This window comes from Lissotriton vulgaris, chromosome 3_1 (genome assembly GCF_964263255.1).
Source record: "Lissotriton vulgaris chromosome 3_1, aLisVul1.2, whole genome shotgun sequence".
Lineage (NCBI taxonomy): Eukaryota > Metazoa > Chordata > Amphibia > Caudata > Salamandridae > Lissotriton > Lissotriton vulgaris.
In genome coordinates, this window is record NC_141689.1 from 600,027,126 (window position 1) to 600,048,402 (window position 21,277).

General features: G+C 41.9%; 1 protein-coding gene across 22 annotated transcripts in view; it reads right to left on the reverse strand.

Annotated features, from left to right (window-relative positions):
* The window catches only part of MEF2C (myocyte enhancer factor 2C), a 514,750-nt gene that overhangs the window by 51,623 nt on the left and 441,850 nt on the right, over positions 1-21,277 (reverse strand). For 19 of the 22 annotated variants that reach the window (XM_086960881.1, XM_086960896.1, XM_086960887.1 and 16 more), the window contains 2 exons: positions 13,044-13,233; positions 11,106-11,153 (listed from right to left, as the gene is read on the reverse strand). In XM_086960881.1, the coding sequence (XP_086817007.1) occupies positions 11,106-11,153; positions 13,044-13,233 (238 nt within the window). The remainder of the gene's footprint in view (positions 1-11,105; positions 11,154-13,043; positions 13,234-21,277) is intronic. The other 3 variants (XM_086960888.1, XM_086960889.1, XM_086960890.1) reach the window with 1 other exon arrangement.

A 21,277-nucleotide genomic window follows, 5' to 3' on the forward strand; every position in this document is an offset into this window, starting at 1 on the left:
GTGAATATGTTTTGAAAGACATCTAAATCAATTGTTTTGGGTTCTGCTGAGGGAAAGAACTCAAGAATTTCAGTCTTAGGGAATGTCTGGAAAATGAAAACATATTTTCTACATACTTTTTTATATTCCAAAATTTTGCACGTGCCACTCATACGTAGGAAGCCTATTTTGTGACAGAAATTAGCACGGATGTAAGCATTGTGATGGCTGAAACAGATTCATGAGATAATTGAGTGCTCCCCCTTAACGAGGTCTCCTAAGCTTAAGGCAAGAATGTCTGATGAGAGGGAATGTCAGTCTCCTCACATTTAATGACCACTTCTGCAGTCATTACCACAATGGTGTCAAGCTTACAGGCATAGGAATGGAGGAGGGGGAAGGAGAACGGAACGTACCATTGGGAGGAGCCCGGGGGCTTCGGTACAGATGGAGCATTGAGCGGGATCTGCTCATTTTAGTTGCTTTTTCAATCTGCGTTTGGTGGAGAGGATTCGGGAGTTGGCATTATTATTATGGTCAGTAAACAGTTCTTATGTTCATTTTCAACAGCACTGTAAAGACTAGCATTTGAAACCTGTTACAAGGGACTGTTTAGAGAAAAGGAAGGCACTGCCCAATATATGACTCTTCAGGTTGAAAAAATGTTCAAAAAAGGAACAGTTAATCCAGAGCTGATAATTGTGCTTGCACCAATTGAATGTTTAGTGAACAGATGTCAATGGTGGCACTAGAATCAAATGTTTGTACCAGCTAAGATAATCTTGCAGGGCCTTCTTTTAACAGGGATATATTGCCTTAACTGTCATAATGGCTCAGATTGCTGCAGGTGACCTTGTAACAAGAGGGCATCATTGATGCGCTCGTAACCATCAGTGTAGTCAATGTGAGTCCAAAGCAGAGTTTGCTATGAGCAAAGGCATCCACAAAAGCCCTCACAAGCAGTAACAGAATACAATTTTCCTTAAGGCTAGCCTGATTTAAGAACTTCGACGAACAGGTAGTCATTACTGCTTTCAAGGATGGGACTTATCTATTTGTAGAGCTTTATATAGCGCTGGTTAGACCCGGAGGTACCAGAGCACTTTTAGTAATGAGGCACTTTTTACATCAGATTGTGCGCAAGGGCAGTCTCACTCACCTCTCACATTGATTTAATCCAGGAGTATGGATCGAAAGGGCGCAGTACATGAAGCACGCATACCCAAACTAGAACATTTTCGAGCATCCGACCAGCCAACAGTCCTTTAGAATAGCCACTGTGATGTCAGATGGTAACAGTATGCATTAAAATGGGAAATCAATCAAGTTATCAACACAGCACTATGGAAATGCTTTTAAAATAGTGCAATACAAATGAAAATTTGCTTAGCTTTGAGCCTGGTGGCTAACAAACCTTCACAAGGGTGGGAAGAAATCGAAAAGCAGGAGGCACAGAACCATTAATGCGCACCGATGCTTCAATTTACTGTGCATTGACGCAACCCAGACTGGCTTGTGCGCTGAACTCTTCAGTGGTGCACATTTTATATATTTTTCACAAGTGGCAGTAAATGTTGTGTATTACTATACTGCATGCTTACTGCTAGTGTGGATTCTTAGTGCAGTTCTCTGTCTGAAAATGTGGAACAGCATGGTTGTCGGTGTCTGGAACATGCATTGGCGCATGGCTCTGGCAGGCATGCAGCTCGGATTCTGAATGGTGGGAAGAGCTAATGCTAAAGTGAGGGTGGAGTGCCACACCTGCACCAAAGGCGGAGAACCTTTGAAGGGGGTGGCAAGCCTCGGGCAGCAGGAGCTGTAGTTATTGGACTGAGAGTGACCTTCAAACAGCAAGGTTGGCATTTGATGCTTTGTAGGGTGAAGAGAAAGAGCTTGTAGACATGAGTAAGAGACTGCTTTCTGCTTGTTAATGGTTGCACAAGCACCTGCTTCTCAGTTTGTACCACCTTGCTGCAAAGGATTTCAGTAGAGAAAGTTGTGTGTGTGTGTGGGTTTAGGCATATCATTTGGCATTAGAGAGAAAGTAAGGGTAAATAGAAAAGATTTGGCTTTCTCGGCCGCAGAATGAATTGATAAGTATTTAGCATGGAACATAGATGAATTGGGCAGAAAATAAAGGAAGCAGAAAATTAGAGTGCACATTTTGGAATTTGATTGAGGTCAGGTAGTCATTAGTTAGAAGAAAGGTGTAGGAGGATGGCGTATGACTGAGGAGGAAAGTCTGGAAAAGGCAAACAGGTATAGAGGAAGTCCTACAGGAACACCCACAGTGTAACATTCCTGTAACAGTTTTGGGAGACTCTCAGACGACTAGATGTTTGAGAAAATTGCAAATGTATCTGGGACCTGTAATCAAGAGCTTTACACTTTGGACTGAAAATGAATATCAAACAAAACCTGCCTCGTGGTCCTTTTTTAGGTCTCACTTGACAGTGCAGCTGTCTGTATGGCATATTGGTATCAATTCTTATAATATACATAGAGTGGGCTTTGATACCTAACCAGAGCAATATTATTGTCTCACCTCGTGCTATTGGCTGCTTGATGTATCATTCTACCTGCTAAGGAATACTTGATTTGAAATGTATCAGTGTTAGGCTCAGCCCCTTCTGCACAGTCGCTCCCTTCACCCTCCTGTTTTCTGAATCCATTGTTGTTGGCTTTTAGGACTGTGCACTTTACCACTGCTAACCAGTGCTTAAGTGCTTGTGCTCCCTTCTTTAAACATGGTAAAATTGACTTACACTCAATTGGCGCATTTAACTTACCTGTAAATCCCTAGTAAAATGGTGCTACCTGTATCCAGGGACTAGAAATTAAATGCTAATAGTGTACTTGTAACACTGATTGTGCCATCCACCTAAGTAGCTCTTTGAACATTTCTCAGGTCTGCCACTGCAGCCTGTGTGTTAATATTTAAACTGCCATTTCAACCTTCCCCAATAAACCTTTTACCAGGCCTAAACATTCCTGTTAGAATCAGGTTTTCTGGTTGCCTAGAGTATGCACCTAAGCTGGGCAGAATCCACCACTCAAGTCAGGATAAGGAGATTACACGTCTAAAATAACCTCCGCAAAATGGCGCCGACAGTCAGCGGAACGGTGCCTTCATGAATTTGACGTAAGAAGAGCTCGAAGGAACACTGCGGCGATTTGAACCAGCCGGCAGTGAGATGCGACGTGTGGGTGGCTGCAGAGGAACCGACAGGGCAGGCTGCTTTCCTTGACTCCAAAGACGCCGGTGCTGCGCCATGAACGCTGAGTGGGGAGCTAGGGAAGGGTCGTTGCCACCCTTGAGCGTTTCCGGGAGCCCTAAGGAGCCCCCACATGAGCTGAATAATTTTTGGAAGCACAGTGAGCCGACGCAAAGCACCGCTCCGAAGCTGCTTGACTCTAAGATGGCAGCCATCCTGGAAAAGACTCTGGGGCTACGAATGGAGGCATCCCAAGAAGCTACAGCACGGCGTGCCCCCCGAGACAACTGAAGGGCATGCCATAGGCTGATGAAGCGAAACCCTGAAGTCACATATCTGCTGCGAAATGACTACGCTACGTGCCTTTACCTGTGACAACCTCTTCTGATTCAATAAGATCAACTTGGACCCTTTCACAGTGACTGACAGTGCCTGACCTGACTATCCTGACAGTGGAGTCCGAGCATTATGTCTGCCGCCCGGAGAAGCTGGTTGGTTTGGCTATTGAGGAGATCGGCCCTGATTCATCCCCTCGGCTGTCACCTACCCAGCCGGACATTGGGCCCTGTTTCTCCCTGTCTCCCTGTTTCTCCCTCCCCCACCCCCCCACCCATAACACATTTTCTGTAACTCTGCCCTTTTTCTTTGTTTCCTATGTTTTGATTGCTCTTGAACAAATGTAACATGTTAGTCTGTAAATCTGATCCTCATGTAAAGCGCTCTAATACCTCTGGATTTAGCCAGCACTTTATAAAAATCAAATAAATAAAAGTGTAAAGCTTTTGAACATAACAAACAGAAATAAAGTGAAAACAATAAAAATGGATACAACACCAATTTTAGAAAAATACCCAATATTTATCTGTGTAAAAGAAGACCAAAACGATAAAAATTCAACATACAGTGATCAAAATACGAATAATGCAAAAATAGGCTTTATATGCAGTTCCTTGAAGTCGATAGCTCAGTTCAAGGCTATCACAGTGTTGTGAACAAACAAATCTAACAGTTTCAACTGGTCGTGGCGTCGTGAGTCAGCTACGGTGTCGGAGAGATGCAGGGTGTCAGACCTTGCGGTGAGCTCCGAAGGAGTGGCGTCGGCAGGCGTTGGTTCCGGAAGTCGGCGCAGGAGCTGTCGGGAAATTGAAGTCACATGCGTTGCAGGTCAAACTCTGTGAGTTTGAAGTCAGGAGCACTAGCGTTGCTAGGCATTGGGGCTGTGGTTTGAAGTGGAGCGGTGTGACGTGCAGTGCCCTCAGGTAGTGTTGCAGGCAGTGGCTCAGCGATGGTCACCCAGCGGAGTTGGTGAGACCAGAGCTGTGGTGAGCAGCAGGGCGCTGCTCATTGCGGTGCTGATAGGTCACAGTGCAGGTAGCGGCATCGTTTGTTGCTGAAGCGTTGTTGTCGATAGACCGAAGGCTGCAGTGCGAGATGGGACAATACTGTGTGTGGGACCCACAGATCGCGATACAGGCAGCTGCGTCGCTTGATGAACTGGAGTCGATGGTGTTGGTGTCGGAGGGCCATGGCTGCGGTGTGGGATGGGGCAGTGCGTTGTGTAACTTACAAGCGGTACCAACAAACAACGGTGTAGGTAGCGACATCTATGTCAGCTCGGAGAGGCACCGTCAGTGAGACCAGGACTGCATTATGAAGCGGGAAGGGGTTTGTGTTCTTCACGAGTGGTGTCCACAGGTCACGATGCAGGCAGCAGGGTCAGTGACAGCATTGCAGCATTGTCGAGGATACCAGGGCGGTGCTTTGAAGTGAGGTGATGCAGAGTGCAGTGCCCACAGGTCACGGTGCAAGCAACGGCTCGGTGGCGTCGTCTGACTGTCATCGGTGAGACCAGGGTTGTGGTGCGAAGTGCAGCAGAGGCCTCTGCAGTGCCTTCAGGTCACAGAACTGGCAGCGGCGTCATTGATGACGTCGGGTTAACCTTCTCCTCTGTGGCAGCTGAAACGTCAAGCTCAGGAAGCCGGTACCCAGAAGTTGTTGAAGTCTTTGATTTCTCTGAGACTTCCAAAAGAAGGCAACATCTGCATCATGCCCTTGGACATACATAGTATGCAGAAAGAACAGTCCAGTCCTTGCCCTGCCCAAGACTGAAGCAGCAACTGCAGGCCAACCCAACTAAGCAACAACAGCAAAATGGGCTCCCCCTGGCAGCTCTTCCAGCTCTTCTTCCTGGCAGATTCCTTAGTCCAGCAGTAATCTAAAGTTGTGGGGTCAGGGCCCCAATATTTATACCACATTTACCTTTGAAGTTGGTACAAACAGAGTTCCTCTGGAACACATAAACCAGTTCTGCCTGCCACAGGCCAGGTTTACCACAGGAGGTAGGACAGCTTCGTGAGAGGCAGCCACAATCTATTCAGGTTGCAAGCGACAACTCCTCCTTTAACTTTTACATGTCCTGGTAGAGGAAAAGTCTCAAATTCATTTCTCACTACTGTAAGGCCTACCTCTCTCATGGGATAACATTGGGCTAACCTATTATATTTAATAGGTGATAACTTTCAATTCAGAGAATTTAAGAATATTGAGAATTGAAATGTAAAATCTTCTTTAGTGGTAAAGTCGGATTTTAAATCACAATTCTAAAAATACCGCATGTTCTAGCCCCGGCAGCCCGTACCCCGAGTTATATGACTAGGTTTAGCTGGCAGTTGGTCTTTGTGTATTACTCCCACACAATGAGATAAAGGGGAGATACGTGTTGGCAGGATGGGCCATCCCTGACTCAATGAGGGGGAGAATCTGTCACATACCACACTTGCGCATCACAAAGGTTCTGCCTGTGTACACCCACAAAGGGATTGACACTAGTCTTTTGCACCCCCAGACTTCTAGTGGGCAAGAAGGTAGGAACATTCAGACACCTCTGGGGGTGGAAACTCCCAGAACCTTCTCCTACTTCAAAACTGGGACCAGGTATAAATAGTGGACGTTCAGACTCAACTTTTCAGTACACATGTGGACCTGTGGGAGACTCAGAAGAATGACTGCTATGCTGCTCTGCTACAAGAAGGACTGCTACCCTGCCAATCTGCTGTGCCGCTGCCTGAATGAGAAGAACTGGACCTGTATCTTGAACCCAGGACCACTAGAGTCACTCCAAGTGCTAGTTGGATGGCCTCCTGATCAAAGCCTCAGGGACAGAAAAGGCTCCAACTCTCTTGAACAATGCACCAGGACTCTGCATGTTGTGAGTCCTAACACCTCAAGCGGTGTCCCTCCAGTTCTGGACCATTGGAAGTGGGGATAGAGATGCCTTGCGAGCCTAGCTGTCGTCTTCAACAAATGTGATGCCCCGCAAAGCCTCGCTGCACAGCTACAAGCTTAAGTGGAACCGAGGCTGAGCGACGCAAAGCCCCACAGAACCTCACAGCACAGCAGCCAGCTTCAACAGATTGGACGCCAAGCAGAACCAATCCACACCTAGCCTCCCCGCCCAGCTGCCAGTCCATCAGAACCTTTGTAACTTGATGGAAAGCCTCGCTGCACAGCTTCACTGGAAACCATGCAGCACTGTGCAACTTGACACCTGACCTCGTATTGCGGACCTTGCTGTTCCTTGTAACTGACGCCAGATGATGAGAAGCCTTGCAAAGCAAATGCCGGGCAGACCATACACCAGGATTTAAAGTAATTTGTTCAGTGAGCCCAAGCTGGGCCTGTAGCTGGCCAGTGCTCCATTACCATCTGCCTGAACCTATGACTTTGTCCCAGTCTAGAGTGACCAGATAACCAAATTTGGCACTTTGTGTTTTTAAGCACTATCTTGAGCTAAACTTTAGAATTGCATATTGCCAGTTCTACTAATTGGATTTTTGTCATTTTGGTCTCCATTAATTTATAAAAGTTTACTCAGTTTTTTTTTAAATTGGTGCGGGATATTTCTTTTGTTTTCACTTCATTACTTTTTGAAGTGCTGTAGATTTTACACATTGCCTCTAAATTAAGCCTGGCTGCTTTTATGCCAGCTACCACAGGGTTAAGCTTGTGTTTCACCCTGACAGAGAATGTGTTTGCTGCTTGAGTAGGGTTTCACCCTCCTCAACCAGTAACCTAATTTCCAACAATAAGAGACTAATTTGCATTTACAAAGTACATTTCAATGACACACATCGGCTTCTTTATTCTATAGATGCTTTGAAAACAAAAAACAACATTTGTTTTATGTTTTCTTTTCTTTTGTACTGCATCAGGCTTTTTAAATTGTTGTATTCAGAACACATAATGCAAGTCAGCCTTATTAGCTCTGTCACTACTTGTTAATTTAGTTTCTGTGTCAAAACGCAACTGAACACCTACTGTACATCGCCTAACTAGTGTTCAATGAGGTAGACAGTCACTGTTTATTACAGTATTACACCTAAAGTTTCAAATTTCACTTAGCTGATTACAGAGAAGTTGAATTAAAAATCAGAGTTGAATGAATGAGGTTGGATAGGGGAAGTCCCCCCATTATATATGTGCATGCTACATAAAGCCCTAATGAGTGTTATATTTGTGTATCATATTCTATAAATTTTTTCTCAATCATTTTCCCTCTAGAGTTTTTTTTATTTTTTTATTTATTTACTGGAGTTTTATATAGCGCTGGCTAGACCCGGAGGTATCAGAACGCTTTACATAAGGACACAGCGAGTTGCAAGTTACAAAAGTTTCACAGTAGTTACATAATGGATAAATAAACAATACAGGAGTAAATTAGCGAACACGAAAGTCAGGATAGGAAGGACCAGGGACAGCAGGTAATCCACAGGGAGGAGACAGCAGGGGGAAGAAAACAAGACAAATGACCGTAATCCGGTTGGGTAGGTGACAGCCATAGCGTTGGGCCAGGGCCCATCTTCCCTTTAGCTGTCTGTGCAGCTCCACCGGGAAGCGGCCATGCATGCGTTTAGGGCTCCACCAGAGAAGAGTGAGAATCAGGAGGGGATCAGGTGGCTAGAAACCAGAGATGGGTGGTAGGCGCTGGCGAGGATGGTAAGGTAGGAGAAGGAGTGTGGTTTTTGTAGCAATCTTAGAGTCAGGCACGTTGAGTCTATTAGTCTCCATGGCTCAGTGGCTCGTTCTAGTTGCCACCAGTTCTAAAGTTGGTTGAAAAGCACAGTGCCAAAAATCCTGAAAGAAACATCAGGACCCTGGCCTCAGAGAGGCGGCTGGAGGGGAGCCAGTGTATCATTCTCAGGCAGCAGTGATGTTCTCGAATTACAAGACACTTCTGTGAGGTGCTGGGTGTGGGCTGTTCTTTTTTCAGCCAGTGAGAACCAGCAGCTCTGGAATACTAACTCAGGGGAGCCTCAGTGTGTACTCACCATAAGATAACAATAAATAGTGGCCTTTGAGGAAGCCATGGTAATTCTAAAATTGGACCTGTGGAAAATGTCCACATACTCTGAGGTACTCCATGCATGTTAAGAGCTAGGAGTTGAAGTGCAATGGCAGGGTATGGGCAACATGCAAGCAATATGCAATAACGGTATGAAGGTGTCTGTGAAAAGCTGTATCTATCTCGGTTCTCCTCTTTCCTCTGCCCCTGATCATAAGAGAGATACATGCGGGAGTAAAGGAAGACAAGTGATTTACCCACATGCACTTTGAACTATTCATAACCAATTAGAAGCATAGGTAGAAAGCAGAGAGTAGATTTAACCTAATTTGCCTTCTCTTCAGCGCTTCATATGTCCACTTGGAACTGTGGTACCTAATAAGCACTTCCATACTTGGATGTCAATACCTAAATTGCTGTCTGGCAGTCTACAAGATATTGATATAATAAAAACGGCATGTCTTAATAATGTAACTTGTTCTCTAAAATATAAAAATGGCAAAACAAGTTTAATGAGATGCTACTAGCTAAGCAATCTGTCAGGAATTGGAAGCTCTTTTACTCCATGTATGAAAGTATAATAATAAGAATAGAAACTCCTAAAACAGTAGCAACAGGGTCTCTACAGGAGAACTAGATCCTGCAAACGTAACTAATCAAAAAAATTCACCTCACCAACTTTCATAGGAAAGATGGGATGATACGGTTTGTGAGGCAAGAGAAGCAGAGTGGCTGGGGTGTTCTTGAACCCAATGAGCACCTACATTGAACCAAGGAGGAATCATAGCGATGGAAGTAGGCATTTTCAAATGTTTTGCATCCTCATTTGATAAGAGTAAAGAAATATTTCAACCACTTAGAGAAAAAGCAGGAAGAAATGGGAGAAAAGAAAGCCCCCTTAAGGGGGCTACCAACTAACACCAACAAAGAAGTAAACACAACAATTTATGAGTGCAATTTCGACTATCCTGCCAACCACAAACTGTTCCTCTATGATAGCTAATTCAACTCAATAGATTCTACAAATTGATACATTCCAAGTCATCTCTAATCCTTTCATACAAGGGGACCACAACCAAGGCATATGTATAATAAATTACCAGGTTCCAGGAAGAACATTTTATAATTCTAATTACTAGAATAATCACTGAGTTCACCCACTGAAAGAAAACGACTAACCATCTGACAATTTCTGACTGTCTTCTTACAGTCAACATAAACAAACGCTCTCATATTTTAAAATCGTATAGGACCTCAAGTCTTATCCACAATTGTCCCCATTATTGACATAATAGTCAAGACAATAGAAAAGTATTGAAATTAATTTTAAGAAGATTGATTAACAAATAGAGGACACTATAAATATGTTATTGGCAATGTCCCAGAAGAGCTGACCTCTAACAAATGAGGTCCCAAGAAATTAAAGAAGGGCTGGTAGTTCACAGAGTAGGTTGGACCAATAATGAACTATGTGATTTTGAAAGGTTTAAGACACTTTGCTTACCCAAGTGAAAAACATGAGTTGGCTGTATACAATGTCAATGTAAAGATAGTTCATTACACTCATTTTCTGTAAAAGAAAGTCTTACCCCTGAAGATTTCTAAAGACTGCTACCACCAAGCAGGGAAAAATGAAAAATAGTTATTGGTGGCAAAACCTTCCTAAATGTAAAGTTTATAATCTGAAATGTTACTGAACTATATGCTCATTTCAGAAATCAAGCATAACTTATTTTGAGTTTAGTATTAAAACATGGTTCTTTACCAAATATTCAGGAAGACTGCACCCCCATTTTATGTGTCTCCACACTTATGGTTTTAAAGTTTCAGTGATAACTTATCAATACATGTGATACTTTTCTTGATACCATGAACAGTTTTCTTTATTTCCTACTCTCTTTTTCTCTTATTCTGCTCCTAACCCTTTTTACTGCTTTCCTGTCACATAAATGATGTTTATGCTAGGATTGTCTGATGCATCAAAACATAGATAAATAACTGTTGTAAGTGATAAACTTGAAATTTCAACTTGAATTAGAAACCATGATATTCACTGATCTTTTAGGGTAATCTTACATTTTGTCACTGATTTCGAATGCCAATACCTCTTACCTAGTCTAGGTTAGTTACTACACTTTTCATTACCTCAATTAGTAATGTATCTTTGTCCCAGTTTGTCCAGGTTTTGAGCCTGCACAATGTGATCGAAATACGTTGTGAGTGAAAAAACTCTAGAGTAGGTAGTGGTTGTTTTAGACTTTCGCTCTATACTTTACTAAGAAAAGGCGGAACATTAAATTAGAGTTAAAGCCACATTTCATTAGGCATTAACATCACCTCCATGTGGCAAAAATGAGAGTTTCCAAACAATAGCTAAAAGCACATAGAATAGAAATATAGAACTTGCCATCAGAGTCGAATCACAATTCCCATCTGGTGCACCATCTCCAGTGTCTACTGGAGAGACTCCTTGTAGACAGCAGGCCATACTTTAATTAGTTTTATTTGTACAAATGACTCAGTTAATTTCCAACTAAATATTAACTAAAGCACACAGCATCTTTCTTTACCTGCACTGGTGCCTGCACCGGTAGTGAGGTCCCCACCCATCAGTCCACCTAAGAATGACAGAAGATACAAGATGAGAATGGCCAAGACTCTACAGGAAGACAACACTCAACTCTATGCAGATGTCTGTTGTGTACTAACACCTTCATTATATATTGCATATCATCATTTTCCAAAGAGAAATCATCAACCATTTAAGCAAACCAAAAAAAGCTAATATTACATCACAGATGTGCTAGCTCGGCATATCAAAGTGTCAGATCCGACAACCACATTTGTAGTCTGCACTCACCATGTTATTAGAAGGAACCAACTAACCAACTAAAAATCTCCAGAATGACAACATACCCATCCACTCTACTGCTACAAAGTGTGGATGAGCAATTCAATATAATCTTTATTCTATTTTCTGACCTTCGAATGATCAGGCACTGATTAGATTGACTACATTGACTGGTGACTTTATGAGCACTAAGGAAAATACCCAAATTCACTTTAGTTCTCACTAGGTTGTGAAGGACAAAATGAGAAGACAAGAAAGAATATGTGATAATAGCAGAGCAATTGGAAATGAACGTACACCTAAGCCAACGAAGTGCATCGTGTTTGAGATTATTCATGATGGAACGTTTGTTTCAAACGTACAGACATTTTGAATAAAAAGAAACATTTGAGTCAAAGTATACGAAATATCTCCTTGCATGGGTTACTTAATCAGAATGGAGTTGTTTTGGACTCAGAAAATGGAAATAGTGAGGGTAAATTAGAGTAGATGAGAAAAAGATTTTGAACCAAATCAGAGCCAAGCTTTATGTCTCCACTGGGAACCAATCATTATATAATTGGAGAGGAATAAATTAGGGATGCTTAACATTATCCGAAGGTTCAAATAGGATGAAATGTCACTGCCAAAAGCAACAATTTCGACTGATTTGTGGTGATCCATCTTATGCACAGCTAGACACCGAAACTAGTGGTTTTGGTAGTGATCATGGGGTGTGGTGAGCTGCCATCCCTGTGACAAACATTAGCCTAGATCTAGGCCAACGTAGCACAGGTTAAAGAAACACTCACAACTTTCTGATCATTGGGCTCTTTTCCCCCTCTCAATACAGATATTTCTGTCCATTTGTAATACACGTTGTTTTGCTATTTTTACATGGACAATTGTGTGATTTGGAGGTTAAAACAAATACACCTTTGATTAATAAAAATACAGCCCTTTGTTCCTATACAGAGCAGGTTCGACCAAATATGAGAATATACCTAATAGATGGAATCGTTTATCTTAAATAAGTAAAAGTCACTTGAACATTACTAAAGGCCTGAGCAGTAAAGATGCAAAATGAAATTTCAGAGTACACCCCTCATTTTAGCACCGGGTTACAGTCCTTAGACTAGTGCTATAGAAGTGCAACTGAGGACCTCGTTGTGAAATGCATGGAGTTTGGAAGGCAAGATACCTGCACTGGAAATATTGTTTCCTAAGGGTCTCTACCACAAACGTAACTCTGACCATCACATGTTGTCGGGAGTAGATTGGATAAAAACCAACATTGTCTGCATTTTAGTTGCGATTTTTAGAATGCTACAACCTTGCCAATGCACATTATGAGTTCAAATAAGAGTTTTTCTGGGCATAGTAAATTCGAAATTAATACAAGTGTATGAGTAGTTTTTTATGTCATATTTACACATCTAAATGACAGAATACATTTATAAACGCAGTACGTGTCCTGTGAAATCAAGAAGATGTATACATATTTTCCTGCATAAAAGTAGGTTTTATTTTAAAGATATTTAAAAAGAATTTGAGATGAGATGAGAAAGCTTACCACTCAAATCCAGATACAGATAGAGAGACTACCAGAATGGCAGAGCAGCATGCAATATATTTTGTGTATCATCTTCCTCAATAGTTCATTGTATCCAAAGCTTACCTGGGTTGCCAGAACTCGGTGGCCGATGCGTCATGACAGGAGACATGCTATTTCGTTGCATAGAATGGTGGTGGGCCAGTGGCATAAGATTGTGATTACCCAGCGAGCTGATGGGGTTATTGTATATCAAATTGTTTTGGTTGCTCACAGGGATAGAAACTGGCATTTCAAAACTCGGTGGTGGAACGGCCTGTATAACAGACAAAGACAAAACACGAAGAAAATAAATTGAAGATCTGCAAAGCAAAGAAACATTGATATATTATTTAATTCTAAGACGTTATTTCAGCTGCATTCATGTTATGAGGATGAATTCAAAGTTATATTTAGTCATTCATTACTGCAAAGCACAAATTCGTGTGAGCTATCTGTTTTAATATTTATTTTTCATTTTTTATTTCCATTCATCTGCCAGTATTTACCGATTTTCCTCTTTCTTTGTCTCTCTGCCTGTCATTTAGACCCATGTTAGGTACCAAGTAAACCAACTAAATTGTTTTAGCTGATCCACCCAAATCCAATCCTAAACACCCATCCATTGTTCCGACATCTACCGTGCACAGAGTACATATGACAGTAATGTCGTAACAATGGTGAAATGCTCATTCAACGTAAGACTACGACTTGCAAGAATGCCATTAAAGTGAAGCAGCTGTAGAGTCAAAAACATTTACACTGGACTTGAAACGAAATTAATTACAATGTAAAATCACTATGCATGTTTAAGAATTCACAGATATCCTTTACATGCTTTTGGGTGACAGGCAAAGAATGATCCACAGTTTAGAAATACTACATTTGTGGATTATATTTGTTTCTGAAGATGCACATTTTATATAGCTAAATACGAATAACATTCCGTAGTTTTAAAGAACTCTATATGCACTCAATTATACGCTGTTGTACTGATGGTGACCAAGAAATGTAATGTTAACAGAACGGTGAAAATGCTTTCTGATTTTCAAAGAGTTCCCTGAAGGTGACTGAGCAAGACTGTTCAGTGCTACTAAGATTTGTCTTGAGCCTTTCTCTTTTCTTTCAAAATATACAATTCTTGTAGTTTATACTGGTGTTCCTCTTTCTAGAGAAGCGCTCAAGGAACCATTTCCGAAACTTGTGTCTATATCTAGACTTGGTTATAATTCAGGGCAGGATGGATGCTTAACAGAACTTCCAACCATGCCTTGATTACCTGTATCTTAAAGGCAGAAGGGAATGGGATCCCTGAAGGTAGCCAGTTTATGGATCCTATGTGTGCAGAATCTAGGCGTCATGTGATTTCTTTATCTGTCGGCTTAAAAAATTAGTTTGATTTACAGACACAGGGGACAATGGTGTACACGAAACACTTTCAGCACCACGTACACCTGAATTGTGGAGGAGTAAATTATAAGTGTTGAGGAATGTGGGAAATAAAAAAAATCACATTTGTGAATATCTACAATATTAACACAGAAGCAGCCAAATACCAGTTGGCCGGCACACTATGCCAAGCACAGATTTTAAGCTTCTGTGTTTTTAAGCCACACCCTTAATTACATAGGCCACCCCCCTTAGAGAGAGCACGTACCTTTTTTTATCCCACTTAAAGCCCTGGTGCTTGTGCACACTTCACTTACATTTCATGTCACTGGTCATTCATCTGACACAGTTTTGGTATTGTAGACTTCTACAGACCCAAAAATATTTTATGTATGGGGACTTGTGCATATTTTGCCCACAGAAGTAGAAGTACACAAGTTGATGACTACTCAGCATATTTATGATCTGTCATGCCATTGTGAACCTTCCCAAAATTACATGCCAATGGAATGAATTCAGCTATAGTAATCAGACACATTAGGGTACAATAGCTACGATAAAAACAATGTAATGCCAGAGACCAAAGAGCCATTTTCAAATGCCCTTTCAGGCAATGGTAAGACCACATTGTTCAGTCGTGATTTCTTAACTAAGAGCTATGTCATCTGGTTTTTTACATCTCATTACAGGGGCGCTGGGCAGACTGAGGTTAAGCATGATACACTCACCATCGTAATTTTTTTTTAAACTGATAATTCAAAATAGGTGATTATTACCCAAGGAAGCTAGCACAGATGTGGAGATTTACTGCAATAATCCCAACACGGTTTCCAGTATCGAACCAGCTCTGGGCCTCACTGGTATTTATAAGAATTTGTCACTTGTGTAGCACTTGCTACTGCATGTTTATATCTCTGCAAATAACAGCTACTACTATTACACTAGCACTAAGCTACTCATTTGATCAACTTGGGAAAAAGGGGAAAAAATGGCTCAGTAAATCAAATGCTTGCTGCAGACATCTGCTTTGACCTTCATGGACAACACAGCCTTCCATCTTTTTACGTATCATTAAGATGGGCAGTATTGACATCTGCTATTTGACGCACAGTAAACAGAGAATTTCTTATTATTGCACCCCTTTCTATGTTTTGGTCAGCAACGGTAATACCCTAAGGTCCTCTTAAGAACCATTACGATGAGTATGTCCCATTTAGCATCCCTATCAATTGCCATTTTGACAACTGAATACTCGCTGGGTATGGTAGTCACTACCACAGATCTCTATGACATCCAGACAAAAAGAAACTACACATAATACATATTATAATTGTAAGCTCATTATAATTTGAAGTTTCTTTCACACATGTACAACTAAATCTGACTCACTGTGTGCAACCTGAGCTACTTCTTCGTCAAGAGCAATAGCTTGCCTTTTCGTTGGCAAGCCTCGTGTTTTCATATGGGTAAATAAGCCAGATTTCTCTTTGTACTGGGGGTCAAACAGCTACACATCCAGCATTCAGTGACTGTTTCTTTCTGTTTTCGGAGGACACCACGTCTTTCGGATTTTATAACTGCTCTGCTGTGTGTTCCTACCACCCTTACTTTGTGGTCAAGTGGGCAGGACAACCCACCCAAAAATGGATACATTATGGCATGTGTGCGGAGCGTCTGCAGGGCTGTCATTTGTGTGGTGCCATCCTTCCTGTGTAAAATGGCAGTGTCCAGGCCAAGGATCCGGAAGCTCTGGGCCTCTCAACCCACACTGACCACAGCTTGAACTACCACTCATGCATCGCAAGCTCAGTAATTATGTTTGGACTTCGCATCAGTTGTATGTTTGTGCTTTGTAACACACACAATATGCTTTAAGTCTAAAACAAGAACACAGTTTTCTCCAACTTGAATGTCCCATATAATTGCTGAAATTTCACCAGTTCTGACCCGCAATTCAAAAACCGTGCCATATTGTATAGCATATCAGTAACATTTCTGGGTGGCTCTTAACCTTTAAGTGAGTCCTCCCATAACATTATGCTTCCGCTGACCTATGTAATCATCATTGACCAGTGCCCTGTGATTTTGAGGCACACTGTGTTCTCTTCTACAAGAATGTCCTTTAACACAGTTTCTTTGTCAGGGCAGAGTGGTCATCCAGGATTCAGCTGGAACAGAGGGATGGAAATGGAGTGATCCTCCAAAATAGGAATATTTCAATATCATGATATTCAGCACCCAAAAGTTTAAGAGTTATATGTTTGTTTCTGCTTTGTGTTGCATCTATCATTGAGTGTTGAGCAAGGGATTACACAGCTGTAGGGGGCCCGAGGATTATCACAACCGGCCCCTCCCTGTGCAGCACGCGGCCATCACTTAGGCGTTCCTTTCTTTGTCAAGGCTTTGTTTCGGTGCTTTTAAGCATTCCACCTGGGAGGCAAAAGTTGCCGTCTAAAACTCAAACGTTGCATATTTTATCTAACTTAAAAAAACATGTTTGCATATCTATATCTATACTACTATTATAAAGAGAGAACATGCACCTTTTTGCCAGGTAAACTCGGGAACCACAGCGCCAATCTACACACCCGATACATCTATGAAAATGTCAGGGTCTGTAGATGGACATAGGCTATATAAATAAATAAATAAAAGTAAATTAAAAAAATTACGTTTCTAAACAAAGTAGTCCCCTGAAAGTAGCGCCGGCCGGGACCTAGCGCTGGCCACGACGCGACAAGCGTGATGACGACAAGGAGGAGGGCGGTGCAGTAATGCCTCGATTTCAGTCTCTCAGGGCTGTGTCTCTCTTCTATGTCTATGGCTCTGCAGCGAGCTGTGGGTGAGCCTCGGAGCTCTCACTTTTCCACACACTAAAGATGGCGACAACGGGGGAGCCGAGTGCTGGGCTGGAGAGTCCGAGCGACGAGTGCGGTGGAGCGGAGGGTCCATGCTTGATCGCACTGCCCGGAAAGTTGCTGGAACGCATCCTATGCTCCCCAGGACTTACTGCCGCTGACATCTGCCGCACGGCTCGGAGCTGCCGAAGGTTGCAGGATCTTTGCGGGGCCCGAGGAAAGGTGTGGAGGCAGCAGTTTCGGAGGAGGTACTGGGGCGCAAAGGGTTTACGATTAGAACAACAATTCGGGGGGCGCGAGTGAGTCTGGGCGGGAGGGGGGCACGAGTGAGTCGGGGCGTGAGGGAGTCGGTGCGGGAGGGGGTCGGGGCGGGAGCGGGTGTACAGCCCCCAGCCCCTTTCTGCCCCAGGCAACGCTGGGGCGGGCTGTTATATATATATATATATATATATATATATTACTCTGGATACGGCATTGACATCTTATTGATTTTCTAAATTAAAAACGGCTATGTCACTTTATGCCTTGACCCTTTTCGAAAACTAAACCCATTAACATATTAAAATATTTCTTGACATAGCCCTTTATCTAGCTTTTTTATTCTTCAGTGCATGATTTCCAGTATGTCTCGTGGTATGGAGTGGAAAACAAAGTAGGCAAAGCACTACAAAGGTGGTCTTCTAAATTCACTTCAAAATTCAATTATTGCTTCTCTGTTTCTAGGTGTTAAATGTCTTTAACCCGAACTAGTACTTTGTGTACTTCTTTTTGCATATCTTTGTTATGGCTCATGTTTAGACAAAGAAACTTCCAAGTTTTACTGCGATCTAGATATCCACTACCTGCCTTGGACTTATAGTGTCGCCGATTACAACCTGGGCTGTACAATGGCCATAGGTAAATCTTCTACCATTGTAAATAACCGGGCTGACACAATGTCTGAATGTTTCACACTTCTCGGTATGCCACCATATATATGTATCATCAGCACATTTTACATTGAAGCTGTAGATTTACTCATATAAAGTATTTCTCAACTTATTAAATATTACTAATGCCAGTATTGACTGCGCTTGTAAATTTCACATGTTAAAGCAAGTTACTTTACCATCACACCAAGACTGCATTCGCTTAAATAATTCTTGATCCATTATAAATTGGTAATCAAGATACAAAGCCAGAACAAATCCCTTTTAAGTAATCCAGCTAAATCTAGTATTTTGTTTTAATTAATTTGAATACAAAAATATTTTTATATTATTAAAGTGTTTCTCCTTCAGATTTACAAACAATAATGAATATATTTTTGCAACTGCCCTATGGTCTGCTTTTGGGAATTTCGGCAGCCTTACCCAATTGCTATGTTTATTCCAGCATTAAATGATAGATGGATTGAATGGTCTAATTTCCCGCAATGCATTGGGCTAGATGTGATAATATATCACTCAATAATACCCACCATTGTGTGTTGCACAGGCTCAGGCCTAGTAACATTAACAACTTGTTATGTGTACCCCATTGAAGGCTCTCATTCAGAAGAGGTCAGTTGTGATAATAAAAGAGGAAGACGTGTTTGAGTGGGATTAATTGCTCTAGTGAAGTGCTAATGTGGGTCGACATTCTATCATACATACCATAAACATCTCCAAACCAGATTTGTTGTCTCATAACTGATAGGGGCTAAAAACGAAGTTAAGCCCGCATTTCCTATCAGGTGACGGCTTAGGTGAAACATCCCACACTTTATCTAAAGCCTTCTTCTCAATGAGGAAATCTTGGCTATGACTGTAGTGATCACTGAGTCAGAGAGCCCTGGTTATTTGCCAACATGCTCCACCACACCCCAGGAGATAAAACAATGATATAAAGATACAGCAAGTACAGCTGAGTCTTACGTTATTAGATTTCACTTTTGTGCCCTTATTTCTCACAACTGTCGTTTCATGTGCTTCAAGACACGCCTTTTTATCAACTGGAATCTCCGATAAATTCACTGCCCTCAGGTGAGGATCGGCACGGGAGTTTAAACAAAATACATGATTTAGACATGGCCCACACCAAATACGAGAATGAGATTAAGAAAAATAGAGTTTAAAAAAATCTGATATATGGTGTGTATTCAACAGTTTTCTACACTAACTACTTATAGTGAATGTCTTCAATGAGAACTTCTCCTCAGATATGTAGCCAGCAAATGGCTGAATTCTACAGTCATATACCACAGTCGCAAGGATATAAAACATATCCTGTTTTTGAATGGCTGAAAAGTCATACAAAACTGCTCGATTATTTGATATAAAAGCTTTAGGTTAAATTTTCTTGAAACTTTAGCTATACTTATCTTGATGGTTTACAGGGAGAGCGCTCTATTTCACTCTAAAAATTGAGATTCTGCCGTGCTTATTAACACGTCAGACTTATTTAGGACACCTGTATGATCTGAGTGAAGCTTTTTTTAGAGCTATGCAAAAGGTGTGAGCAAGATATCTGGACAAGTAGCATTAAAGGGGAAAGATGAGTATTATATAGTGTCTCTTCTTGAGTCAATAAAAGCTTCAAGGGTTTTGATGAAACATGCCTGGATTTTTTCATGGGGATCTCGTAGGTATTGGAATCAGTGCTTTAAATGGGCCGGAACTCGCCAGTACTGAGTACCGGCACTTCTGAATTTTTTTGCCGTCAGTTCTGGCACTTCTCTTTAGCCAGGGAGAGTACCGGTACTCTGATCGACAGCACGGCAAGCTCAGGCTAGGTTTCTCCTCCAGGGCAGAGGCCACTCTGCTTTGGAGGAGCTGATAATTAACAAGGCTGAAGCAGCCTTTTGCAGATTTTTGCAGATTTTCTGGCGAAGATTCCAGCAGTGCCCATTTGAATGGGCCAAACTGCAGGGAGTTGAGAGGGCTTCTGTCACGCTGTGTTAGCAGGACAGGGTCTCTAGACAGACCCTGCACTGTGAATCAGGTGCGAGTGACCATTCGGGTGGAAGTGCCATCATGACTTTCATCTTGTGTAAGGAGTTACTCTTTTTTTTTTGTACAGAAACACACTCCTCATGTGTTTTAATATGTGCTGCAACTGGTACAGAAGTAATTATGTATTATCATATTTCACCCTTAGCCCCTAGACCGCCCACTTGCCATACCTCTATTTTAATGAGTACCTGCACTTATTTTTACTTCTTTAAAGCACTGATTGGAATACATGAATACCCAGAGTAAGTGACCGCTTTAAACTGGGATTAAATAATGTTTTAGAAGGGTGCACAGATTCAAGCCAACCACTCTGTTTTTTTTAAGCCTGCAACCAAGGCTTGAACCCACATTTCCAGAGCTCAGTAAAAACAAAGATATAATTAATAGTCTCGCATGCTGAAAGAAACTGAAAACATGGCCGTTTCTTAACCCAATTCAACACTAAGATAGGTCCTCTCTTCGTTCCTACTGCCTTTTCGGTTCTATCTGAACGCGGGGACACACCGACATGGTGGTAACCATGCGCTTTACAAATGATCTTATTATTATTAGGCTGGTATACGTCGATTCATACACATATAATGTGACTTTAAATGTTTCTCTTTTTACTCTCTAAACCTCAAGGACACTGCTGCAAGATGTCACTGGAGGGGAAACAACAGTTACAACGCAACTGTTACAACGGACTACTTTTACAACGCAACTACTACAACGCAGGATCCTTTACAACGCATGCCTTTACAACGCATGACATTACATAGCAGATGCTATTACAACGCATGCCATTACAATGTAAGTATTGGTAAGTTTATCTTTTTTAAAACATTAATTTAATTTGGGTTTTGGAGTACAGGGGTATTTTTAGGGTTCATGGCTAGGTTTGGGTTATTGAGTACAGGGGTATTTTTAGGGTTCAGGGCTTGGTTTGGGTTATGGGGTAAGGGGTATTTTTAGGTTTCAGGGCTAGGTTTGGGTTATGGGGTACAGGGGTATTTTTAGGGTTCAGGGCTAGGTTTGGGTTATGGGGTACAGGGGTATTTTTAGGGTTCAGGGTTAGGTTTGGGTTATTGGGTACAGGGGTATTTTTAGGGTTCAGGGCTAG